General features: G+C 32.9%; 3 protein-coding genes across 4 annotated transcripts; 2 read left to right on the top strand and 1 right to left on the bottom strand.

The window, feature by feature from the left end:
• Positions 1-239: 239 nt before the first annotated feature.
• On the bottom strand, positions 240-3,216 carry LOC100809186 (RNA-binding protein 1). Its single transcript, XM_003525988.5, has 6 exons — positions 3,061-3,216; positions 2,330-2,430; positions 1,980-2,244; positions 1,468-1,529; positions 1,080-1,161; positions 240-529 (listed from the first exon to the last, which is right to left on the bottom strand). Exons 1-6 carry the CDS (start codon positions 3,107-3,109, stop codon positions 402-404), a joined length of 687 nt encoding a protein of 228 aa, XP_003526036.1. The 5' UTR covers positions 3,110-3,216; the 3' UTR covers positions 240-401.
• A 4,828-nt stretch (positions 3,217-8,044) lies between these two features.
• Positions 8,045-17,045, top strand: LOC100805455 (serine/threonine-protein kinase tricornered). The gene is made up of 12 exons (XM_003525985.4): positions 8,045-8,402; positions 10,170-10,344; positions 10,504-10,587; positions 10,855-11,096; positions 11,235-11,466; positions 12,086-12,165; positions 12,415-12,499; positions 13,034-13,165; positions 13,271-13,384; positions 13,774-13,821; positions 16,159-16,243; positions 16,617-17,045. The coding sequence occupies exons 1-12, from the start codon at positions 8,260-8,262 to the stop codon at positions 16,706-16,708; spliced, it is 1,512 nt and encodes a 503-aa protein (XP_003526033.1). The 5' UTR covers positions 8,045-8,259; the 3' UTR covers positions 16,709-17,045.
• Positions 17,046-20,306: 3,261 nt separating this feature from the next.
• On the top strand, positions 20,307-26,105 carry LOC100803321 (protein phosphatase 2C 77). Of its 2 annotated transcripts, XM_006581231.4 has the most exons (6): positions 20,307-20,559; positions 20,708-20,794; positions 21,130-22,394; positions 22,478-22,795; positions 22,884-22,989; positions 25,453-26,105. In XM_006581231.4, exons 3-6 carry the CDS (start codon positions 21,519-21,521, stop codon positions 25,785-25,787), a joined length of 1,635 nt encoding a protein of 544 aa, XP_006581294.1. In that variant the 5' UTR covers positions 20,307-20,559; positions 20,708-20,794; positions 21,130-21,518; the 3' UTR covers positions 25,788-26,105. The 2 variants fall into 2 exon arrangements, with proteins under 2 accessions (XP_006581294.1, XP_006581295.1); XM_006581232.4 differs by lacking the exon at positions 20,307-20,559 and having other exon boundaries at positions 20,574-20,794.
• The last annotated feature ends 1,409 nt before the right edge of the window (positions 26,106-27,514 follow it).

Below are 27,514 nucleotides of genomic sequence, written 5' to 3'. Positions count from 1 at the left end.
CGAATACAAACTGAACCAACTCATGACTATTATTATTTTCACAAGTCCTGACTATTGTTACAACTCCCTGCTTGTGCATAAAAGATTAAAATGGAAGGTTAAATATTCGAAACTCCCAGTCTCCCGCCATTGTCAGATATAAGAGGGTCAAAAACTCATGTACAAAGTCACGGACTTACTCCGGTGATTGGAGAGGCTTTACTAACGGGCCAAAATATAATAATGAAAATTCTATCCAATGCCAATAATCAATATTCTAGATTAAAAAATTGTCTTGTAGCCAGAATTCTTGCATCCATATACTATATTCAACGGGCAGGCCTAACCTAAAATTTGGAATCTAAAATTGAATATCTCTATCTGACATCTGAGCACCCTCAAATACATTCTCGCCCAAGAAATCAATGTCCCGTCAGTGTGTATCTTGTTGATAAGCTGCTGCCATGATCAGATGGTAGACGGAAAGGAAAGTGTGCAAACTCTATTTTTAATGTTGGCGAGTCAGGCTTTTTATCATCAAACTTGTAGCCTGCATCAAATTTTACACTTGAGTACATGATGCATTTTCCATGCATTGAAAATATGATTAAGCACCTTTTAATTTAAATTTCAATTGACAATATTACAACCAAAGCCTCAGTTTATGTGTGTAGTATACATGGTACATCCATATTTATATTTTGCATATGAACACAGCAATATGAGATATTTACTTAGACTTATAGCAAGGATTAGAGTTATAAGATTGGTTTGGTGATTGAAGGGAGAAGGGGAGAGGAAGAGGTTGTGGGTTCGAATTTCTCCGACTAACAAAAAACTAACAAACTAACAACTAACATTGACCAATAAAACAAAAAAACTTATAGCTGGGATTTACAGATATACTTGACTAGTTGACTATTGGAATAAATAAGTTTTAGTGCTGTATATTTTGGTCCACATCTATCATAGAATCAGATTTCATATTATTCACATGCCTTCTCTCATATTTCTATTTTCCCCACTTCCTCAGGAGTCAGGACCATGCATAGATATAAATCTCAACTATATGCAATCCAGAGAAGAAGAAAAATTATTACCTTGCAGGGCTTCCATGGCAGTGAGAGCACATTTGGAGTCAACAAACTCCACAAAACACAAAGTCATAGCCTTGTCTCCACTCTGCAGCATCTCAGTCATTTAAAAACTACTGGTTATTTGTAATAAATGAAGCAAAATGAAATAATGTTGGTTAACACTCTACACTAAATATTTTTGGCTATCAAAGCTAACGTATTACTATTTACTAACCAGAGGAATGCTGCAACAAGTGAGAAGCAATACCATATTCCTTAAAAACACGTAATAATTATGACATCATATGTAGTCCTTCTCCTTCCTAGACAAAACTATAATAATATTGATAGATTGTACATTTTTGGAATTTTCCAAAATAGTCAACATGAAATTCTTAATTAACACACTTACACGTCTAGGCTCCTTGTGAACAACTCTGATATCCTTATAGCCAATAAAGGGACGGAAAAGATCTATGGGTACAGGTCAAGGCTTCATATCAACATAACAACAAAATACAGGGTATGTTTGGGAATGTGTTTTGGAGGATAAGGGAAAGAAGGACAAATTTTTCATTTTTAAAGTAAAAGAGTTATGTAATGTTTATAAAAATAAATAGATTTTTAACCTCCCTTCTCATCCCCCAAAAATCCCACTCCCAAACATACCTTTAAAGTTATTTCAGGAACCATGTGATTTAATCTTCATATGCTGTTAAACTTAAAAAGCAACTTATTGTACATGCAAAGTTTTAGTGCAACTAAAAAATAGTGAGTAACTAAAGAGGATTTCATTTAGTAAATCCAATACAACTTTAATTTCAAAACACTTTCTACCAATCCATTATTGTCATGCCAGGAACAAAAGGCAACACACAAACACATACGAGCCAACATGTAAGCTAATAAAGCTAAAAAGGATACGCCCGACTTCCCTTCTAGTGCAGTCATTTGGAAGTCCACCCACAAACAGAATGTTTGAGTCTGCTGCTGAAATTGGTAGACCATCATAACTGCTTTTAGAGGCTGGTCTTTCACTGTTTACATCAGGAACACCATGAGTAATGCTCAAAGGCGTTGTATCTCGTTTTTTACTCGGATCAGGATCTGCAAGAGGTGAATAACCCTTAACAGGCTCAGAATGAACTCTGGAGCCGAAGGTATCATCAGCACTGTAAAACAAGCCTATCTGCAGAAATAATCAAAGTTAAAAATGAAAATTCATCTCCCACATGCATCTCATAATAACTCAAAATAGTCATATAAAGTTTTACATCTCTCTGCAGGTAATCTGACCCAATGCTCCTCAATTCAGTGGTGGAATTTGAAGGCTCAGAGGGAATATAACCAGCAAAGCTGCTCCTTGCAATGCTAGCTGACAGAACCAAATCAACGGTCAGAACACAACAACAACAAAGCCTTATCCCACTAGGTGAGGTCAGCTACATGGATCACTTTTAAAAATATAGGTTGAACTATTTACTTGATCAGTGTAATAGTTCTCGTTTTAAGTTTTACCTCTATTAAAAAACTATTAAGTTTTAGACCCTACACAGTTTTTTGTGGTGTATTATCACCGCCAAAAAGTTTTTGTAGCAGTTTTATACCACCAGAAACTTTTCTCATGTTCTGAACAAGGATCAAAACTTAAAAACTTTTATGCAGGTTTAGAGACTAAACTTACACTTTTTTTAAACTGAAACTAAAACATAATAAAATGGACACTACTATAGGGACCAAGTGAATAGTTTAACCTTAAAAATGTTCCTACTGCAACTAGACACTAGTCTTCTAAAGTATAACTCATTTAGGGTTTTAGTGCTGCAAAATAAGCGTAATTGTTGAAATTTACCGAAGCGCAAACTGAATTTAAATTCAGTGGTTAAGAACATGTAAAATTGGTAAGGGTTTTGTTGTTCTACATATTTGTGTGGGGAATAACGAATTGAAAAAACAGGAGGAAATTAATTGGGGTTTTGTAAAAGTAGGGAATAATAGGGAGTACCTCCGTCAGCGGCTGCCGGAGCACCGTATGAGTAATAGGGATCCGCCATCGACTCTTGCTTCGTTCACGGTCGTGCCGGCGACAAGGGAAAGAAAGAAAACAATGGCAAGACACTCCCCTCTCGACTCGTTCGTTAATTGTTTTTTTTTTTTCTTCTGGTGTCTAATATTTTGAATATTATAATTAAAATTATGTATTTCCCGAAGCAAAAAAAAATCTATTACTAAAAAATAATACTCCTAAAAGACGTTTATTGTAAAAAAATAATATTTTTATGATTTTATTATGGAAATAATCCTTAAAAGTAATTTAAACGAAGTGAAATATTTAAAAGCCACTATTTGTAAACAAAATAATTTAAACACAAAACCTATTTTTTATTAGGAGAGAATCAACCTTGACATAATTTGTACAATTATCACATCATCAAAATCTATTTTTATTAGGTTAAATTAGTATTTTGATTTTTTTAGTTTATCATTTAGTTTTAATTTAATCTTTTAATTTTTATTTAGTTTTTTATTTTTTCAAATCAATTTAAGCTGATCTTTTTGTCTAATTTATAAGAAATCATATTTTATGAGAATTTAAAATCGTCACTAAATGAATTTAAATTGTCACATAATGAATATTTTATAAAAAAAATGAAATGATTTAAAAAATTAAAGAATCAAACTAAAAAAACAAAAAAGATCTGATTAAAATAATTTTAAAAATTAGAAGATTAAATTAAACAAAAATAAATAAACAATCAAATTAAATCTAAATAATAAATTAGAAGATAAAATTAGTAATTTAACTTTTTATTATAGGAATAGATTTATTGATACAGTGTTCTATTTTATATATATATATATTTAAGTCTCACAACTTTTATTGGATGATAAGTAGGAGTGTTTTTTTTAATGGCAAATAAAGAGTTTTAAGGCTATTGTATCATGCATTTTTACCGTTGCATCATGCATCTCTTATTGTATTCCGAAATGAAATGATGTGAATGCAGCATATAAATGCCAAATGTTAAATAGGTCAATTTAATCCAAGTTAGCTTTTGTTGAGTTGACTTGTCAAATTTATTTTAAAATATTTAATCATTTTTTCTTAAAAATCTCATTTTTATAGTCAAATGTAATTAAAAAGAGAAAAACATCATGAAATTGGTAAATAAAAAAATACTAAGAGAATATCATAAAAAGTGTAATGTTCAATTGGTAAGTAAAATAAATTAAAAAGTCAACTCGACATTAATTTAACCTGTGTTGAGTTGACGGATTGCATGAATTAACATATAAGTTAATAGATTTAAAACATGCAATCTAGTTCAATCTTTTTTGAGCAAGATATGGAAGTTAAACTTGAATTATTTTTATACATTTAATGACACCAAATACTTTTACATACAAATAGAGTGCTGGGAAAATTAGGTTGTTGATAATTTATTCATATTAGAGTTAACAATTGTTATGATATTAAAATATCTCTTAAGGAAAAAAACTATGTGTTTAGAAAAAAGATTTTTATATATATATATATATATATATATATATATATTCATACTTATATTTACATTAGCAATTTATTGAGTATGCATCAATTGTTGATTATTTTGATTATTTTCTTACACTGACTTCAATTCATACATATAAAAATATATATTTACATAAGAAACAACTTTTATATTTACAATATTCATGTGACATGAATTATAACTTAATTCTCTCAAGCTTTTTTTAATGTATCTTTTAATGAACTACAAATGAAAAAAAAATAATGAAAATAACTCTGAAAATTAATTAAAGGAAAAATAAATTAATGACATATAATTCGATTAAAATTTGGGTTGGCAGTAGGCATGGCAACGGGGCTCGAATCTGTGGGGCCTGTCTCGGACCCGTCCTGATTTTGACGGGGAAAATTCGAGTTGACCAGGGTCGGGTCGGGGTCCGATTTTCCCCGATAGTCAAATTCGGGTTCGGGATCGGGGATGAGATTCTCAATATCCGCTCCGAATCCGTTCCCGAATCCGCCCCGCTAATAATTAATATATATAACATATTAAAATATGAAATTATTAGTTTGAATTTTATGTTTTATTTAAAATTATATTTTTTTATTTTATGAAAAATTATATTTTTTTAATTAAATTTTATAAAAATGTTGGGGGCGGGACGGGCGGGAAAATCCGACCCCATCGGGGACAGGGATGGAGTGTATTTACACCCCCGTCGGTTTCAAGGGCGGGGAGGGGAATGGGGAGTCGGGGGCGAGGGTGGGGTAAACAAAACCCGACCCCGTTGCCATGCCTAATTGGCAGGTATCCCCATTCATCAACAACAAGGACTCGTCCTATATAAGCATATTTTTCATCATTCTATCTTCTTCGTCTTAACAAAATAACATCGAACTTATTTTTTTTATCTCAGACAACAAACAAATATAAATATAAATATAAATAGAGATGCATACAAGCAGACATTTTTTTTTTCGTAAGATTTTACTTTTTCCTAAAAATAGACAGGATTAAAATTAAGCTTTATTTGTTTAACCCGAAAATGAATTTAACATGAAGATAAAAAAAAACATATGACAGAATTAATTTTAAAAACACATTTATAAATCAACATCAGTTCTTCAAAACTAAAACAAATACAAAAAGAATAAATATAAACATATATCTACTTTACCTTTTATGTTTTTTTCCCATTTCTTTTTTATTTTCCATCATTTCTTATCACATTACTTAACATATTTATCAGTTTTTTTTTAATCTTTTTCTTTATTTCACTTCGTAGTTCATACATTTCATTTGTCATGCATTTATCATTATCCTAAAACTAAAAGGAAATGGGAGCACAACAAAACAAAAGTTGACTAAGTGACTATTTACTATTTAGCTATAGACCACAAGCATGTTTCAGGTCAAAATAATTGGGATATGTTTTTTAAAACAATATATTTAAATTCAAACTAAAAGTTATATTCTAATATTTTTAAAGTTATTATGTAAAATATTATTTTAAAACTCAAATTAATTATTTTAACATTAGCGATATTATAAGTAGTTCTTTTAGTATCAGTTTCATTGACATCAATTATACTAAAATATTAATCAAACAAACCCTCACAAAACCAATTAAAGTTTTACTTTTAAAAATCAGGGTAGTTTTACGTCAATTTGACAAATTCTCTTTAGCATATCGTCTTTGTCTTTTATTTATTTATTTTTTTAAAATAACAATATAATTATAGTTAAAATTTTAAAATAACTTAATAAAAGTGAAGAAAAATTTAACAAGGACAATACACTAAAGTTAAATTTCTAAGATTTTTATTTTTTTGTTCATATTTTATGCTAGATTAATAATGTAGAGAAATGGTCCACCCCCATGTGGGATGACTGTGAATGTGTTTGTACCTCCATTAAAAAATAATTTACGTATTTCGTTAATTTAAAAAATATATATGTTACCGACCGTCATTTTTAAGGTGCATCAAACTGTCCTTAATAGTTTTTTTTTTTTTGTGTTTTGTCCAAAAAAAAAAGTTATTTATTGTGTCCTGTAAAAAGCTTTACCATTATTGTTGTTACGAACTTATGATGCATTATTATGAAGAGTTCAATATTATAGTACCTTTTTTTTTTTGCGGTACGCATCAATAATATCTTAGCTTAAAATAAAAAAGATTCACTTTAAGATTTAAAGGCGATCAACGTTTTTTTTTCTTAACATTTTTTAAACACAAGTCTTAAAATCGAATCTTAATTAGCATCATCAATAAACTCAATTATAATAATTTAGTATTATAATTTAATAATGCTTTAAACATTATTTAATATGTTTTCTTCTTTGATAAACAAAGGATTTACGTCATTTTAAATAAATTAATATCTGGTATTAATATATTTTTTGATGCTTAATTTTTAAGAGTTTTATACTGTCCATCTATAAAAAAATCATGAATAACACGATTTTTGAGATAATTATTAAAAAATTAAAAATCATCCTTTATAAATAAATTGTGATTGAATAAAAATATTATATATATTCTTTTCTCATTCTATAATGTCTTAATAAATGGAAGCTATACTTTTTTTTACAAGTTTTTAAAGAATTTAACAATTATTTAATCAGACTGAGATAACTACCGCATGTATTTGGACATTTTCGTGGTGATGGGTCAAGCCTCGAAATTCCAATTCGGAACTCTCTCGCATAAATATTTTAAATATTAATATATCATTACTATTTTTTTTTTATAATTAAAAGTTCAGGTTAATTGAGTCACAAAATTTATAGGATTAGAACAGGCCTTAAAATTTAAAAAATACTTAGAGACATTTTACTCACGTAATAACATTGGAAATGAGAATGAAATATACATCTTTTAGTGATGGTATTACTAAAATCTTAATAGATAAAATAAATATTTAAATATTTAAGGTGCGTGAAAGTATTGGAGGTGCGAGTGGAGAAAAGAAAAATAGAAAAATGTGACAACTCATATCCAGAGGGGAAAATACATGTATACGGCGATAGCTCACTAAACACAAGCAGCTTAACCCATAACATAAAACAAGAGCCAATCACAATAAAAAGGAAACGTCCCCAGCAAGGAGAGTGGGTACCACGACCCAATCAGCACCCATCACACTGGGCCCCACTCCCTACTTTAAATGCGCTCATTTCATTTATCATAGTGACAGCGACGCTTTCTCCTACCGCATCCCACTGTGTTCCTCACCCTCCTTCCCCAGCGCGTCACCCCCTTCCCGCAACTCACTTTTTCATTTATCTATTCCTAGTCTCGTTCCCCTGCGCCGCCTCCCACACACCATCCTATGCACTCTCACATCGGATCCTGCCACGTAAGCTCCCGAACCGTTTCCGTTTAGGATGAACGGGAAGTGCATCGGATAACGGTGGCGTGGCACGCTTGCGAGCTATATCCCTGCCTTTTTTGTTGAGTGCATCTTCCCCGATTCGTTGTTGCAATAAATAAGAGCTCCAGGGTGTTTTCTAGAGCGAGAAAGTGTGGTGTGTGTTGGAGTTAGAGAGAGAAAGAAAAAAAAAAGGTTCAGAAGAATCAGATAGGTTAGATTTATATACAAAATAAAGAATAGATACACTTGGAGTTGGAGTTACACATTATTCTCTCTCTCACTCACACACACTCAGAGTGCAAGCTAGAGAGAGAGAGATGGAGGATCTCGAGGAGGAAGAGAACGGAGCGGAGGAGGTGTTGGGGTCAAGCTTGACCATGGAGAAGGTGGCGGCGGCGAAGAAGTTCATTGAGAATCATTATAGGGCTCAGATGAAGAACATCCAAGAGAGGAAGGAGAGGTACCGAATTTGTTCTATTCATTTTTTCTTCAGCTATTTTTGGACGCTAGTGTTTAGGGAACTTGGCCCCTTTTTCTTGAAATCCAGCACAATGCTAATTCAGGGTTAGATCTTATGATTTAATTACCTTTTTCAACTTCTTATGCCTTGCTAGCTGAGGTAATCTAGGTGTGAATAATCACTGTGTTTGGGCTTCGTAGGCCCCGCAACTGACACTTGCTTAATTTAACTGATCCCGGTGTGAATCTGTTTGGTAACAATTTCGCAATTCTCACTCCTTATGCTTTGTTTGGTGGTTCTGATTCTTGAGTTTAACTAAAGGCATAGAGTATTTGAGACACGTGAATCAATCCATCCACATAGCTGGTATGAGACTCGATGGAAGGGTGGATTTTATTTGGTCGTTACTCGTTAAGTATAGAAGCTTGTGTCTCTCAGTTTAAGTAAATGCCATGATGTATGATCCCTGGCTCTTAATGATAATCCTGACCTTAATTGCCCAATTCTTATCTTCATAAGTTGCAGAGAGTACGTCTAGATAATATGTTAGTACATCTGTACTATTGATCAGTGAGGAGAAGCGGGAGCGCATCTTTGAGTATCACAATTCACAACACTCCTCAACTTGATATATGCATGCTTGCTTTGGTTGGATATTTTTTTGTCAAGCAGTAAATCTGTAAATCAATTACTTGGACCGAGCATGTTGTTTTTTGTTCTTTCTTTACTTTTTACCATCTCATGGTCATAAATCATAATTTAGCTATATTTGTTAATATTGTCTGAGTAGGATGTATACAATCAGCCCTGATCTACAAAAATATGGGCCAGGCTAGACTGATTGCATTTCTTAAAAGACTTAAGATAATTGATACCATAATAACATAATACCATGAGAAAGAAGAATTAGAGTAAAAGGGAAAGAGAAATGAAGAGTAGAAGATAGATGAGAGGTATGAATATTTTCTGCTTGATTCCCAAAAACTACGTCTGGTGTTACCCCTGATCCTTATTATTTTGTTTACACTGCACATCCTAATGGAATTTGTTACTGACGGTTACATTCCCCTGCAATCTCTAAATGCCATTGGCTTCCTAACTTCACGCCTTGCCCTGTTCTTAGCAATTGAAATTTCTTCCTTAGTTTATAGTCAAGTCCTGTGTTGATCTGATCTGCCATGTTGGCATCTTGGTGAATGCTTGTATCGTAATCATATAACCTTTCCAGAGTAATAGTATTTTTTATATTTTTATATCTATCAACAGATGTCTTTCTATTTTCATGCCATTTAGTAAGAATAGGAAACAGCCACACAAGCACCTCTTGTGGTTTGATGCCAAGGACCAAATTAAATGGGAACTAAAATTAAAGGACAACATTGATGCAATCAAAAGACTTGGAAGGGATAAACATATATCTCAACCTACTTAAAATCATGAAAAAGGACAGTGATATGTTTATTCTATGGATTGAGTTTCCTTCTCTCTGTTAATAATTAAAGTTATTGCTTTGGAATTATCTTTAACACCATGGATGAAAAAATATGTATCTCTTTCCATTTTTTCTCTCTTTAGTTTTTGCATTGCCGCATGTTCTTCCTTTTGTGAGCTTCATCTGAAAAAACCATTTAAAGTTTATGTTGGCCTCTCTTATAGTGGCCCTGCTCATTTCGTTTCCTAAAACAGTCTCTAGACTGGTGCAGATCTTTTGTTCACCTAGTGTTTTGGAGTTGCTGATGCTGACACTTTTTTTATTTTTTATTCCAGGCGTTGGGTTTTAGAAAGAAAATTGGCGTCATCGGATGTGCCAAATGAGGAACGGATCAACCTCATCAAAGATTTAGAGAGGAAGGAGACTGAATATATGCGATTGAAAAGACACAAGATTTGTGTTAATGATTTTGAACTTTTGACCATCATTGGAAGGGGGGCTTTTGGGGAGGTCAGTATTGTCCCTGACATGCTTATTTGTGCATGAAAGAATCCTTGTTGGATATGATGCAATGTGTTATTATTGTGTTTGGAAATGGCAAATCTTTTTTCTGCTTACTATATAAGGTTTGTTTCTAGTATTATTTTATACTAACTTGTTCAATTACAGGTTAGACTGTGTCGGGAGAAGAAATCTGGAAATATTTATGCTATGAAAAAGCTGAAGAAATCTGAAATGCTTAGGAGAGGCCAGGTGAGAAATATACAACATGCTGAGTAGAACAAAATTTAGAAATTACTAATGGATGCATATAACAGACTTGACATGTGAATGCAATTTACTATTCTACATAATCCTTTAAAGTTTTGTTATGGCTGAAATGTATTATTCCAAACCCATTAATGGGTTATACATAAACTGTCTCCATTGAGGATGGATCACCCATGTTATTGGATGACTGAATGTCTTGAAGAATGCTTAGTTGTTATTTTACTTACATGAGCTCCTTTTTCTTTACAGGTGGAACATGTTAGAGCTGAGAGGAATTTGCTGGCTGAAGTTGCCAGTCATTGCATTGTGAAACTTTACTACTCATTTCAGGATGCTGAGTACTTGTATTTAATTATGGAGTATCTGCCTGGGGGTGATATTATGACTTTGCTGATGAGGGAAGACACCTTAAGTGAAAATGTTGCTAGATTTTACATTGCACAAAGTGTTCTGGCCATAGAATCTATTCACAAACACAACTACATTCACAGGTTCAGTTTGGTTGTACTTATAAAGTTGTTGGCTTAATGTGTTATGTCGGGGATGGTGGTTTATTGGGTGCTGAAATGGATTGTTTTTACATGCTAAACAGTCATATTAATGTTTGTCAATCGTCATCTATTTTTCAGAGATATTAAACCTGATAACCTTCTTCTGGATAAAAATGGTCACATGAAGCTCTCTGATTTTGGTCTCTGTAAGCCTCTCGATTGTAATGCCTTGTCTACACTGCATGAAAATCAGACCATAGATGATGAAACTTTGGCAGAACCAATGGATGTTGATGATGCGGACAATCGAAGTAGCTGGAGAAGTCCACGTGAACAGCTTCAACATTGGCAGATGAACAGGAGGAAGTTGGTATGCTTTTGTTATTTAAAATTAAAAAGATATGCTCATAGAGATGATCCAAGCTTTCTTATTTCTTGTCTCTGTCATTGGTTTCATAGCCTGGCTTCGCATTCTGCAATCTATATCAAAACCTGCATTGATATTATAAGATTCCTATTCTTTATTTGAATGATACAACAGTAAACAGAGCTAGGATCTAAACATTTATTTGTCTTTTTTATTTATTTTGTTTTTTGGGGGGTGGGGGGATAAAATGATTAAGAGTTCTTTAAGAAAAAAATTACATCTTTGAAGGGTCCAAACACCAAATGTTTATATTATGATTGTGGGGAAGTTTTAAAATTTTGAAACTTTGGTCCTGTCTCATTGTAGTGTGTCTCTGTCCCTATGTGCAGTCTTATTGTATGACAGTATGATTCAGGATAGTGTAACTTGGGCTATAATACAATTAATCTCTTTTATATGACCTTAGTACTTGATCACGGCTGTTAATGTATCCATTGCACATAAATTATGTTTTTCAATTGCATGGTCTACAATTACTATTTGCTACTGCACTTGTTATTCTAATACTGCTGAAATGAGAAAGCCTCTCAGTTCACTCATTTCCCTTGTTTCTTGTTGCAAGGCATTTTCAACAGTGGGGACACCAGACTACATTGCTCCTGAAGTACTTTTGAAAAAAGGATATGGGATGGAATGTGATTGGTTAGTTCTTACCTTATGCTTTAGGCCTTGTAAATCTATCAGCAAGGTTGCTGCACTTTTTTTATTGCATTTAATATGCAACCAATAGTTCTGCTTAATGTGGATTAACTCTTGGCTGATCATTTGAAATTTGTAACTTTTTTTTTCCCTATTGTAAAAGAAATTTGTACAATTTTAATTAGCTTGACAAGTTTTATATTTAACCTACCCTATTCATAAAATTTCATGTGTAATATTTCATATGGACAGGTGGTCACTGGGAGCAATAATGTATGAAATGCTGGTTGGTTACCCTCCATTTTTCTCTGATGACCCAATAACCACATGCAGAAAGGTACCATCCTTAATTGGCTTAATGGCTTCTCATAAAAAAAATAATAATTTCTTGCATTTCATCTTAGTTTAATCTGATGGTGACTTGCCATTTCCTATTGTTACTGCTTGTGTTATTTCTGAGGCTCAAATATTCTACCCCTTTTGTGTATCTTCTAATGAAATCCTGGAAAAACTTAAGGTAGATAGGCAGTTTAAGCTGATGTATGACTAGGCACCGTTTCCTGTTGTTAGTACATGTATTCTTTTAGACTCAATTATTTTATCCCCTCTCCCTATTCCACCCGATAAAACATGACAACTAATAAAAATGGGGAGAGTTGGTTATTGACATTTCATGATAAAGATCAGTTTAGTACTTCTTACTGATTTCCTAGACATTAATTTGACCATCTTTATGACTTCTTATAACTACTGTTGATGTTTTGTTATCCATAACCATATTATTTTTGGCTCTTCTAGTTACGTTGCCCAGAGCCAGTGTTCAAAGATTCTATTCTTTTTGGTTGACACTAAATTCACTGATTGCTTCCAGATTGTTCATTGGAGAAATCATTTAAGATTTCCAGATGAGGCCCAGTTAACACTTGAGGCTAAGGATCTAATTTATAGGTTGCTGTGTGATGTTGATCATAGGCTAGGTACTCGAGGAGCCAATGAAATAAAGGTAAGGTGTTCATTTATTTTAATTATTATTAGTATATTGCCGTAATGCTGTGCCAGCTTTCTTTCTTTTTTGTCATATACTTAATATACTTTCTGTATATACCAGGCTCATCCTTGGTTCAAAGGTGTGGAGTGGGATAAACTGTATGAAATGGAGGCAGCATTTAAACCTCAAGTCAACGGGGAGCTGGATACCCAAAACTTCATGAAGTTTGATGAGGTATAAAATATGAACTCATCATGCTATCCCTGTTATTATACTCTTCTATATTTTCTGTACCAGTAGAGGTCTCAATATTAGTTACTAGTTTTGTTTTTCTTTGGTTTCCATAGAGTGATTCCTTTTCAGACTATTTTGTCTTATTATGGAACCATTACCATGGTTACCTCCCTTCTGTAATTCAGTACCTCTGGTACTCTTTCTATATTTATAATATATTATCTTTGCTGATAAAAAAAAAATATTTTCACATACAGTACTAACTGTTGGAACTTGGAACTGCAAATATCTAATTTTTGCTTATAATCATTTAAAAAGTGTTGCTTAAATATTACCAGCAATGAATAGCCTTAAGATTTTCTCATTGTATTCTTTTGTGAACTGCTTAGGTAGATCCACCTACAGCAGCAAGAACTGGGTCTGGATCCTCACGAAAGGTACACATGATTGAATTGGTTTTGTTTGCATTATTTTCTTCATTAAAATGTCTCGCTATCAAATGTTATGTAAAGACATATTAAATTGTATTGCAATCATATCAATTATAGTTCTTGTTTGGATCACATTTTTTTTAGGAATTTTTTTCTGAAGGCTTGCCACTTTAAGATTTTGATTAGAAGTTGTTTTGAACTTTAAGCCAATTCCAACACACATGCGTGGGAAAGAAAATGAAAAAATATATCATGCTAGTGTCAAAGATTCTTTCCCCTTGGTTGTCATACTTTTTTCCTTGATATTTGGTATCATTGTGATTTGTGACACCTTTTCAATACCATTTCTGATAATTGATTACAATTTTGGACACTCATTTATTTATTTTTCTTTATATCAAAGATGACAAGTATTGTCTTCAGAATTGTAAACCAAGCTACCCCCTTTCAGCCTCTCCTTGAGATATATTTACTTTGGTTTGTGTGTGTAATGGCTTAAAAATGAATTTGTTGTATGATTTCCTTCTATTCAGGGTGATAATGAACAATTGATACAAACTATGTTGCTTGTATTAAGCTTTATTTGCGCTAAGCTGTTAGTCCAAGAATTGCTTATTTGTTACTTTTCCTTAAACTGGGGAAAGAAACAACAATTTATATGGAAATTGACGGGGCACTACCCGATTGGCCTCCAACAAAAGTTTACTGTAGAAGAGAAAGAAGGATAAGGGCAGTTTAGGGAATTGAGTGGAGTATTCTGTTATGCTTGTTTCTGACAGAGGGGGACACTTGGCAGAAGGATACTGGAGAGGAGGGTACCACAATCATAGGAATTAGGGAAGGACATGATTATAGGGTGTGAGGGGTAGGGGGAAAAAGGTAATTTGGTAGTGGCTTGGACCTTGGATCACATCGCAGAGAAGCACTGCTTCTATGACATTTTCAGTTTTATTTTACCTTTCTACATTTTCCTGCAATTTCCATTGTAATCAGAAATTGTTCTCTGAATTTCCTCTAATTGTTCCTATCATAAATTCAGTATTTATCAGAATTATAATCCTTTCATACTATTGGTGAAGGACAAGTGTGTGCTGCTTGATCATTCTTGTTATCTTTTGAATTGGTACCCTTCTTTCTTACTAATGGAATCAAGGTTTTAAAAAACGGTCCATGACTACAATTTTGACCACAACATCAAGGTTTTTTTTTTTGGGGGGGGGGGGGGGTCTGCGATTACAATTGTGGCTGCATTGCCGCATTTACGCAACATCAAGAAACGCAACTAAATCACAATTCTAAAACAAACTTTAATGGAATAAAATTAATTAATGGGTCTTCTCAATTTTTTTTTCTTTTTAATCTTTTGGTTCTTCAATGTTGGTTACACAATGGGAGCTAACTCTTCCTCTTGTGAAGGTGGGTGTTATGATCTAATTGCTAAGTGTGGGACTTAAGTCCGTATGGGATTATAGTGTGGGGTTTATAAGGTCTTGAGCTCTCTAATGACAATGGCTAGCTTTTGTTATGTGGTTCTCCCAAGACTCTTATCAAATTGGTATCAGAGTCTCTGACCATGTCTCTATGAGCAGGGCATGGGTGATGATGGTGATGTCGGCATTATTGCAGTTTTCTTTTGGTACTAGTCAAATGCTAGTGCATAGTCAGCCCACATGGGTGTTGGGGCTCTGGAGCATAGTAGCATGTTATGATCCAATTCAAAGGTATTGAACTTGAGTCCCACATTAGAAGTTTCATATTCTGGTGTGGGTTTTATATAAGGCCTTGAGTTCTCCAACTACCATAGGTAGCTTTTGTGGTGTGGTTCTCCCAAGATTTTTATCAGTAGGATTTGATCCCAAGTCCATCTAGTCACAACAAAAGACTTCACCAGTTGATTCAGCTGGCATCTTATCAATTTGTTTTGCCCTGGTATTCTAACGTTTATGGACATTCAGAAGTCTTTTAATTATTTTGGTTCATAACAGGAGAGTATTCTCTGATTTCGATAGACATGCACTATCAGTATGCGAGTTGTTACACTATTAATCAATCAAAAATGATCTTTGATATGATTTTTAAGGTAACTATCATAACAGTCAACAAATTTATCATATATGCTGGGTTTTTTTTATTAGATGAGTGTAAAAGGCCTTCCGACTGTCAGTGCATTAATTATTTATTCTTATTCTGTCTCCTTTTCTTTTATGTAGGATATCCATTATGTCATTCAATAAATTGTTATCTTGCGTATTGATTGTTTTAACGTATCTGTCTTACATCTTTCTGTTATAGTTGGGCAAAATGGCATAATTTAATGTTTCAACTTCCACCTAATTCCTGCAGATGCTAACTACCAAAGATCTAAGCTTTGTTGGTTACACTTACAAGAACTTCGATGCTGTAAAGGAAGGGCTTCGTCAATCTTTTGGTGTGTAATGTAGACCAACTTTTTATTTTCTGTAGCCATAAGAACAATTCCTAGTTATTTTCCTTGAAGTTAGCATCCTTGTCTTTTTTCAATGTACGTGTGCATATCAAGCTGAATTTTCGTAATCATTTCAAACCAGTTTTGACTGTTGAACATGCTGGGTCAAACTAGTTGTAGTGTTCCTGAATAATAGTTGGCATAGGGGATCAAAATGGTATTGCAGGAGGGACCCAAGGACCAGCACTAATGAAACTTTAAGTTTTGAAACACTAAATTGTGGCTGGCATGAAATAATTTGAACGCAACTTATAGAGGAGCTAGACCAACCCAACTGTAAATAAAAGTTGACTAATGATCTAATAACTATTTGCAGGTGATTCCATGCAAGAGTATGCTTCTAAACGGGCAGCTGAAGAGACAAGTTTACAAATGCTTGCATCCTCTGGAGATCCCATGGTACCATAGCTTTGTGCAAATTGAATGAAGTCCATCATCGTGTTGAGTTTTTGTGTACTTGCTTTGGGTTTAAATATTTGGCCTAGAACATTAGTCAACTTTTATTTGCAAGAACAATGTGTACAGCAAGTAGTTGAACAGCATTGTCAAAGCTTGTAGGGCAACTCCGTGTGTGTGTATTTGAATTTTCAACTTAGGAACTGAGAGTTGTGCGACCGAGTGCTCCTGTCCTGGCTGCCCAGGTTGGCTGTGGAAGACTTGCCTTCTCTAGTGGCAGTTGCTGGTTAAATGTTAGTTATGGACAAAATTGCTGAGGAACTATTAAAGCATCCTGAAAATTATTCGATGTGATGTGTACATTTATTGGAAGATAGCAAAAATTAAACTATTAAAACAAAAAAGACTATGCTTGGGGATGGAGTGTGGAATTTTCTTTAGCAGCTCAGTTGCTTGCCCCTTTTCCCTTTTATCTATTTTATGTGGAAAAGTGCAATTAGTGACGTCAACCTCACTGTCCTGGTCACTAGCTAATGCTTGATTGAATACAAACAAATTTTTCTTAATTTTCCCAACACCCCGTTAGTCTTTGGGCGTTTTTTTCCTGCATCCATTTTTTCTTCTTCTACACTCAGCATATTTTTTAACAATTCCAATATTGTCTTTCCGTGTGGGTCATACGGATTACGGATTGTCAATTTATATGGATCCATACAGATCCATAAGGGTCCATACGGATAATGTTGGAATTATCAAAAATCTCTTGGGTGTAGAAGAAAAAGGATGGATGCAAGAAGAAAATGCATAATGGATTGAGCTTTGAAGGGGATGTCCAACCATTTTGTAGTCTGTTTATCCATCGTGATTACTTGTCTTTTTCTTTTTTTAAGAAATAAATTATAGCTTATTTTACATTTTTTGGTGGTTAAGGAAGGAGATACAAAATGTATGGTTGAGATCGATTAAAGAAATCAACTTATCATCATTTCGCCTATAAAATAAAATAAACTTGTCAGTTCTTTGATTGTGTCTATTCTAAAATTATAAATGTGAGTTACTTCAATTTTTAACTTTTTAAAATTCTTATTTAATTCTGTAAAAAGTCATTTATTTTAGTTATTAATAAAAAATGATGTAAAAAAGAAAGATTCAAGTGAATGAATTTTAATAAAGTTGAGATTAAACGAGGATTTGAAAAAAAAAGTCAACAGTTTAAAAACACATATGTCCTTTATTTGATAAAAAAAAACATTTTTAGTCGAACGATTTTTTAATAAAATAAAAAATTAAATAACAAATGGTTCGAATTTGTTTTTCATCACCAACTTACTATTTTGGTACAGTACAACAAGCCATCCGGTGAGAAGCCCAGGTCTGGTTTTCATCACCAGTTTTATACTGATTTTGAAATTAGCTAGTCATTTTTTAGTTACATAAATCGAACACCTGACCGGTTTCTATTTGTTTGTCTGATTTAATTTTTTTTCAAATAATGCTACACTTTGACTCCCTAAACATATTCGACACAAGCAATTGATTTAGACATTTTTTTGTTTTTTTAAATAATATTCATATTTTGGGAAAAATCTAATTTCATTTTTATACATCCAGATATTTTTAAATTCATTCAAGTTGTTTCTTGTAATAGAAATTGTACTATTAATATAAAACTATTATAAATATAGGGAGTAAATAAAAACATTTTAAAATTGTAGGAATAAAAATATATGATATGTTTTGTTTAATTTGTATGTTACATTATAATTCAATAAATAGCATGATAACAACAATATACGGCAAGAATCAATTTAAAATGATTAGACGCATAAAAACTAAATTAAAATAAGTGCGATATATGATGAATAAAAAAACAGAAATAATTTTTACTAGGTGCTGTGTATTTATTCGTGGATAAACTAATGTAATGGTGGGTTGTGGGACTCTTATTTCAATGGTGAAACATCCCTTTCAAATAACAAAATAAACACATAATATATGACGAAAAGTCTATTGTCTCATCCTATTGTGGCGAACACTTTCCAATGAAAATGTCGAAAGGTAATTTTTGTTGGTTAAAATTTTAAAATATACAGCAGCCGGTGAAAGTAACTATCAGCTCAATATGTGATCACATATTTCTAACGTTACGTATTTACAGAGCATTTTCTTCTATACGAAGTGCTGACTTCAGTGAGCTTAGATGGCAATACGTCACAAACAAGATGAATGATGGATCATCATTCATCAACAGAGGCTTTTCCACACTGAATCTCTCTCTGGGCATGCATTTTGTTTCTAGGTCAATCTATTTGTGCAAACCAAATTTTCAAAATAAAAAAGTCATTCGTTAAAAGACTAGGCTTTATTATTTTTTATTTTAATTTCGTTTTTAATGTGAGTTAAAATCATTTGTAATCGGGTGAATTCTTGAACACTGACAAGAACATTACTAACACTCTTTTTAATATGGTTTTTTTAACATATTTTTTATTATAAATTTTTTAAAAATGAAAAGTAAATTTTTATATTAAAATATGTTATTCATTGCTATTTATATTTTCTTATATTTTTTAACAAAAAAATTATTTGTTATTTACTTATTACTATTTTAACCGTTAACTAAAATTTATCAAAATTCATGAAATGATGAGTCTTATTCGTGACTTTGTGAATTTAAATAATAATAATATAAAATATTTTAAAAATATATGGTTAGTATTTCTCATATTAATAGACAGAATTAAATTTACCACCTCAAAGGACTCTGAAGTCTGAATTCAGACAGATATCTTTTTGAAATTTTTTCCCCAAGTGCAATTAAATTTTTTCGATTGAAATTTTTTATAGAAAAATGTTTTTATTTAAGAACAAGTTTTTTTTTAAAATATGTAAAAAAAATACTTTGTTTTTTCAACTAATAATGATTGAGGATCCATTCTTTTGAATTTTGGTATGATTAATTTTAAAAAAAAATATTTTTGGTAGAATTACTTTTTTCTTCTTCAAAATATTATATGTATTAAGTTATAATATTTGTAGAGATGAGTTGAGAAGAAATAGTTGTATTTAGTTGATAAAGAATGATCATTTTTAGAATATAAACAACATATATTTTGTGTCCTATACCTACAATCAATCCTATCCCATAAAAAAGTTAACATTTTTTCCTAAAATTAATTATACTCATCGCACAAAACAGATTTTGAAAGGTGTAACTGTAGGAATCAATTCCAGTGATTTGTACCTAAATTCACGTGGACACAAAATTAAGAAGGGGAGTGGGAGTGGGAGGAGAAAAAAAAAACGGAAAGGAACTCCATTTTGGGAATGGTCATCCAAGTGAAGAGTTTCTTTGTCCTTTTTCATTAGAAAGGCACACCTTTCTTTCCCTGATTTGAAGAGAGCAAAGTTAAGCAATAATAATAAATCATAAAATGCTTAATAATTTAACTGTAGAGATAAAGAATCTCCTTATCTATAAATTACTGTGTTAGGAATATAACAGAAACATGTTACATTAAAACCATGATCCCTTTTAGAGCAAAAAAGGAAAAATAAAAAAATAGGTGAAGATTAGATTGGATGGTGAAAAGTGAAGGAGGTTGGGAATGGATGGATGGGTGGAGATGCTTTAATATGCTCTTCAAGATTTGACATCTGTCCAACTCCATTGTCTTCTCTCACACAACACTCTCTACTCTCTTTTTTTTTTTCTTTTCTTTTCTATATTGCCACTTTCTCTTTTCAACCCATTTTTCTTTCATTAAAAGTTTATTTATTTATTTCTATTTCTATTTCTATTTTTTTGGTCATTTTCTTCTCTTTCTTCTCCACTCCCTTTCTCGCGCTTCCAACACACTCAGGTATGCTTATTATTTCTATTTCTATTTCTATATCACACCCAGCAAAGCTGTTAAATTTTTATTAACTAATAATGGTTAGGATTAAGGAAAGTTCATGTCTTTATTTCTTCTGTTGATTCTTTGTTCCTTCTTCAATGATGGGTCTCAGGTGTCACAGTCAGAGGACAAGGCAGTGAGAAGAGAAAAGAAGAGAAGGAAGAAACGAGACTCTACCATACATGGTTGACAAAATTTGGTACTTTCTTCTTTCTTTCTTTTACCTTTTTTCTTTCTTTCATTTTTATGATTATGATTATTATTATTATTATTATTATTATTATTATTGGACGAGGTTGAGATGTGTTGCCTCAGATCCAGGCAACTCATGGTGTAGTGTGAAAAAAAGGGTGTTATCTTTTGAGGGCTTCCTTGTGATTCTTGAGACTTTGCTTTTCCTTAGTTTCTTTCTCATGACCCTTTCTTTTTTAAACTCATTCTTTCTTGTGTTTAGAGATAATGAGTGTTGGCTTTGTTTATCCTCTCTTTGTCTCTTTTATTTTTGTGAGTTTTAATCTTTTTTGTTTTTTGCAGATAAAGTTTGTTTCTTTCAAGTTTTGAGCTGTTTCTCTCTCACTAGAGTTGACGGAGGTAGACAGAGAAGAATATGATAATGGTTGAAAAAGGGTGTGGTCTAGCTGATTTTGGTTGAAATTTCCACAAATGGAAATTCGGATTCATTGTTGTTGACCAGATCTGACTACCCCCATTTCACTTTCACCACCTTTTAACTAGTCCATGATTTGCATAGGTTGAATTTGTCTCCTCCTTTGGGCTTCTCAGACATGGGAAATGGTTTTTTTAAATCCATTCCGGGATCGTTTTCAATCAGAAAAGGTGTTAAATTAGTTAAGGTATGACAGGCTGTGTGATATCAATAGGGTGGGAGGGTAACTTTTTGTACTACATTGACAAGGATTTTGATGGAGGAGATGTCAACCACGGTTACAGTGCCATTGAGAGTAGGTAATTCAGTGTGTGATAAGCCAACCATAGCTACCCACATGGATGTATCAAGAATTAAACTGATGTCAGATGCTGGGTTGTTATCCAATTCTATAACTAAGGTTTCCAATGAGACTTTTATAGGTTCAGATGAGGATCATGATGGTGGTCGTCATGAGGATGAAGTTGGTATTACAGCGGTCACAGCTCCAGAACAGCAAAGAGAAGGAGAAATTCCGATGTCGGATACAATATCCCAAAATATAAGCTCTCTGGTTGTTGGTGATGAAGTTTTAACCCCAGAAATTGAGGAGGATGATTTGATATCACTGGAAGGTGATCCAATTATTGATAGCTCTTCACTTTCAGTAGCCAGTGAGAATAGTAGTTTTTGTGGAGATGAGTTCATCAGTTCTGAGGTTTCTTCAGATTTAGGGACAACAAGTTCCATAGAGATAGGGAAGAGTGTCTCCACTGTCAAAATTGCTGCCAGGGCTACTGATTTGGGTGCGTCAAATGTAGAGGTTGATGTAGCAGTGAGCCTTGAAGAGACAGGGGTTAGATCTGGCCAAACGCCTACTACAGGTGTTTTTCATCAACTAACTCTGGAAAGATCTGTGAGTGGAACAGCTGGTAGAAGTGTTTTTGAATTAGATTGTACCCCGCTATGGGGATTTACTTCTGTGTGTGGAAAAAGACCTGAGATGGAAGACGCAGTTGCAACTGTACCTCGATTTTTGAAAATTCCTATTGAAATGCTAACTGGTGATAGATTACCTGATGGAATAAACAAATGTTTCAGTCAGCAGATAATACATTTCTTTGGAGTCTATGATGGGCATGGTGGCTCTCAGGTAAAGTCTTATTTTGCTTTTTATGTGATTCTTATGTTCAATGATTAAGCATTCATCACATGGAGCTTGTTAACATCATTCAGGTGGCAAAATATTGCCGGGAGCGCATGCATTTGGCCTTGGCTGAGGAAATAGAATCTGTCAAGGAAGGTCTATTAGTTGAAAATACCAAGGTTGATTGTCGAGATCTGTGGAAAAAAGCTTTCACCAATTGTTTTTTGAAGGTTGATTCTGAAGTTGGGGGGGGAGTTAATTGTGAGCCTGTTGCCCCAGAAACTGTTGGATCCACTTCTGTTGTTGCTATTATCTGTTCATCTCATATCATAGTTTCAAACTGTGGTGATTCAAGAGCGGTTCTATGTCGTGCCAAAGAACCCATGGCACTATCTGTTGATCATAAAGTAAGCTACCTCCAATATAGTTTTGCATGTCCTTTGAAAAGAGTTTTAACTAATTAGAAGAAATTTATGTTTGATTGTTGTATGGTAGCCAAATCGAGATGATGAATATGCAAGAATTGAGGCTGCTGGAGGCAAGGTGATACAATGGAATGGCCACCGAGTATTTGGTGTTCTAGCAATGTCAAGGTCTATTGGTATGTAGTTAATCACAAATTTTACTTTATTTCCTGTTGTGTAATAATGAGTTTCTTGGAAGTCTTTTGGGGAGCATGGCTGATTACAAGGACTTTTTCTCAACACACTTGTTAGTAATTTAGTTCATGAATGTAATAAGTGGACATTGGTTGCATTGTTTATATATCTACTCTAATCTCTGATAGAAATGGTGTCCATATCAAGATTGTGAAAATTACTAATTTTTAGAGTCTTTTCATTTCCATATATTGCATATGAGCATATCACTTAGAGTAATGTTATATTTTCCTACTAACCCTCCTAGTCCTAATACTCTACAAATAAGTATTAAATGAAAAAGGGAATGCATTCAATTCTTTCTACATTTTATAAGTAGGAAGATGTTGTGGGAGGATTTACAATTATTCCATCACTTATTTATACATGAATCATAATACTTATAAGTTTCAATGCCAGAATAGGATTCCTTAAATCTTGAAGGCTTTTGGTATAGTTGTATTTTTTTTTCATCACCCCTGTTCTCTTTATTTCTTTTGGAAAGAAATATTATTAGGATTCAAGAGTATAATTAGATATAACTCTTTTGTCAACATTCAGTACATTTTCTTTTTCAAAAAAGAAAGATCCAAAATTAAAAGCTTTGGCTTGAGTGGTAATTAGATAAAAATGTTTATTTTACCATTTTAATACCATAAAGCCAGAAGGTATTGAAGTGACTCCAAATTCTCATATCCTAGATTTTTACAACAACAACAATAAAAGCGTTAGCTCACTAGGCGAGGTCAGCTAACATGGATTACACAAATCCAGTCAGTTTGGTTAAAAGACCAAATCTTTAGAGTTATTATTCACCATGAGATCTCTCTTAACAACTTTCTCCAGGTTCCTTTTGGGTATCCTTCTCCCCTTTTCCATGGGACTGAAAACCATGCAATTTATTCTGCTCACTGATGCATCTAGTGGGCCTTCTTTGAATGTGTTTAAATCATCTTAACCAATTTTCTGTCATCTTTTCTCAGTTGGTGTCGCACCAATATCTTGTATGCAATCATTTTGTATCCGATTCTTTCTTGTGTGGTCACAGATCTGTCTAAACATTCTCATTTCTGCTACTCCTACCTCTTTCTCTCGTTATTTCTTTAAAGCTCAACATTCACTTCTGTAGAGTATAGTCAGACGTATAACAGTACAATAAAACTTCCCTTTGAGCTTTAAAGGTACATTGCAATAACTAATAACCCCCAATGTCTTTCTTCATTTTAGCTTTTCCATTCGTATCCTTTGTGTGACATGACATCTGTATTAATTTTTCCATCATTTTGTAATATTAATCCCTGATATTTAAAATTAGAAACTTGTGATATAACATCTTCTCCCATTTTTACTTCCAAATCATATTCTGTCTTTCTCCCTACTTAAGCGAAGAAAACTTTTTGTTTTCAAACTCTATTTCTAAAGCTCAAGTTTGTTGTTAATTGCTTTCCTTGGCTCCTTAACTAAAACTATATCATCTGCAAAAGCATGCAATTAGGGATAATCTTTTGTACGTCCTTGTATTTTACTTTGCCTGGTACAAGACTTGAGATTTGAGTTCATTAAATGTATAAAGTTCTTTTGGCAAGAATATCTTTCAACGTCCAATGGTTCATCCTATAAGATTTCACTTTGACTTTGTTTGGATGAGGCATATTATAGGGGAAACAATGGCAAGAAAGTAATGCTCCCTGTTTGGAAATTTAAAATTAATTTTTTTCAAAAGGGGATGTGAAGGGGACTGCCCTCAAGCTGAGCCTTTTGTTTCCCCCAGATTTGGTTACTTTTATTTTAAAAACTTTTTTAATTCATAAATTGAGTTACTTGAGAAGTTTCATATGGGGTTAAAATTTCCCACTTATTTATCTTTCTTCCCTTTACAGGGGAAAAGTAAATCCTTTTTTTTTCCATTTCATATTATTCTTTCCAATACTTCCTAACATAGCCTTAAGCTACGTAACCCTATATATTGAAGATGTACAACGGGGAACATACACTGCAAATCTTTAAACTCAAAATTTATAACTTCATCTACATTGTCTATTTGATTTTTAGAATATCCGTTGTTTGGTTTGATTCAGCTAATCCTGATGACATGTACCGAGCAATTCAAATGAATAGTGTGTTTAGCTATCCGATTGACCTGATTGCAAGTATCTGTAGGGTAGCTACTATAATAAAACTAGTGTATGATTTTGAATAATGCTGATTATGGAAACTATGAATGGTTATGCTTTGTTTATGATTTTTCTCTTCGTTTTTTTCTTTCTGCCTGTAGTTTGATCATCTGTTTCCGCCTTTAGGTGTGTAATTGTGCACAATGTTAGGTTGCATGTCCTTGAAAAGTTGTTCCTGAGACTCGTAATACATGCAGAGTTGCAGTTAGTTTGTCCAAAACTGTTTGTTTATTGTTGCCTTAATTTATACAGGTGATAGGTATTTGAAACCATGGATTATTCCGGACCCCGAGGTGACGTTTCTTCCTCGTGCAAAAGATGATGAGTGCCTCATTCTGGCCAGTGATGGCCTGTGGGATGTCATGACCAACGAAGAGGTGTGTGACATTGCTCGGCGGCGCTTACTTCTCTGGCACAAGAAAAATGGCTTGGCACTGCCCTCAGAAAGGGGAGAGGGAATTGATCCTGCTGCTCAAGCAGCTGCAGACTACCTATCGAACCGTGCTCTTCAGAAAGGAAGCAAAGACAACATCACTGTAATTGTGGTGGATTTGAAAGCTCAAAGGAAATTTAAGAGCAAGACATGACTGTTTCTTCAACTGCATCTGGGTGTTGGAAGATGATGGAAAACTGAATATGATCCAGTTTAGTTTTTTTGCCCATAAATTTTTCATATGGGCATCAGAATAGCACCCTGTACAATACATCCACCTCTCCCTAGAACTCTCTCAACTGATTAAGAGTCTCCTTGTACACTGCCACATTGTGGCCATGTAAATCTTTGCCTGCTTTTGTAGGGGTAGGTACAGGAGGCCAGTTCCATGCCTATCTGTCACCATATTGTATTCATTATTATGCCTCCGAGAACAAAGGCTCTGTGAGGTATTTACTTCATATTGTTTTAACCTGTGTTGTTTATATATATATATATAAAAAAAAAAAATGTAGTAGCTAATTGGGCATTGTTGTTTACAAGTTGTGATCCACCCCTTCTAATAATGTAGCAAAGCAAAATTCTCTATTTGGAGCTTACTCTTGAAATTTATGTCGGTGGTGGATTGATATCATTGGCTATGACTCAATTCCAGTGGTTGTACTACAATAATGATGGTAGGGACAATTATGGACAAGGTTGCTTAAGAAAAATATCAGCTATCCTTTTTTTTTTTTTGGGGGGATGGATTGTTTAACTGTGCTTATCATTGTTCAGAGACAATATGGCTTATCAAACACTGTTGAACCTTGTCACATTTCTTCTTTTTAAAAGGATCACTGCAGATTGATTAACTTTTAAGATATTTTCATTCATTCAGCCATTCAGGTTGCCAATTTTTTTTCAAAAGGAAGTTTTTATTTCATCTGATTGGACTATTTTTCTTTTTCATGGCCATGATTTATGATACATAAATATCCAAACATTTCAGTTCTGATTCTGATTGCTGCAAGCATTAAGACAAGCTAAAGGTCCTACGTGTCTGGCTGTGTCATGCTGTCATGTTTTGCAACAAAATAAGACCGGAAGAAAATGACTTCTGTGACCCGTCAGGGCAAGGTTCTTAAATTCTACAACCTAATATTGTACTTCTAAAAATTTTAATGTCTAGGAATAAAAAAAAAAATGCTAACTAGTACTAATATAGTAGTTAGGAAATTAAAAGTAAATTGTCTTTAAAGAATTAAAAATAAACTCTTGTGAAAAGGTATTGCTATTAAAACATTCTTATTATGATTTTTATTTTTATTTGGTATATCATTTTAAAATATCAGAAAATATTGTTTTTTAGCAATATTTTTATTTATTGTTATCTCAAAAAAAATATTATGTATCTTTTATAGCAAACTAAATACTAATGTACAGCTATACTTCAAGTTTTTTTAATTAAGGTTTTTAGTTCAATTTTCCTATGCTTGAGAAATTAAGTTAAATTGGTAAAAAAATTTGATTTAAAGGTTTTTATTAAAATGCATAACATTTAATAAAATACCTTAATAAAAAAAGGTTGAAAAAATATTTGATGCTTCATATTTAATTACATAAAAACAATACAATTTTTTTAAAGAAATCTAAAAGTTCCTTGTAAAGAGGAAGAGAACCATATTATCTCTAAATATTTTTGTTACTACATTATTAAAAACATAAAATTGTTATTGAAATCGTCCTTCTACTCTTCTAGTCTTTCACAAACAAACGCATATAAATTAAATTTTTTTCCAGTGTATAAATAAGATATTCAGTTAACTTCTAGATCTTTTTAGAGGTTTTAATTAAATAAAAATATAGGATTAAGTATGTAACAGATTACTTCATGGCTGG

This window comes from Glycine max, chromosome 6 (genome assembly GCF_000004515.6).
Source record: "Glycine max cultivar Williams 82 chromosome 6, Glycine_max_v4.0, whole genome shotgun sequence".
NCBI lineage: Eukaryota > Viridiplantae > Streptophyta > Magnoliopsida > Fabales > Fabaceae > Glycine > Glycine max.
The sequence above is the reverse complement of the archived record's forward strand: the minus strand, read 5'-3'. Positions and strand labels throughout refer to the sequence as shown.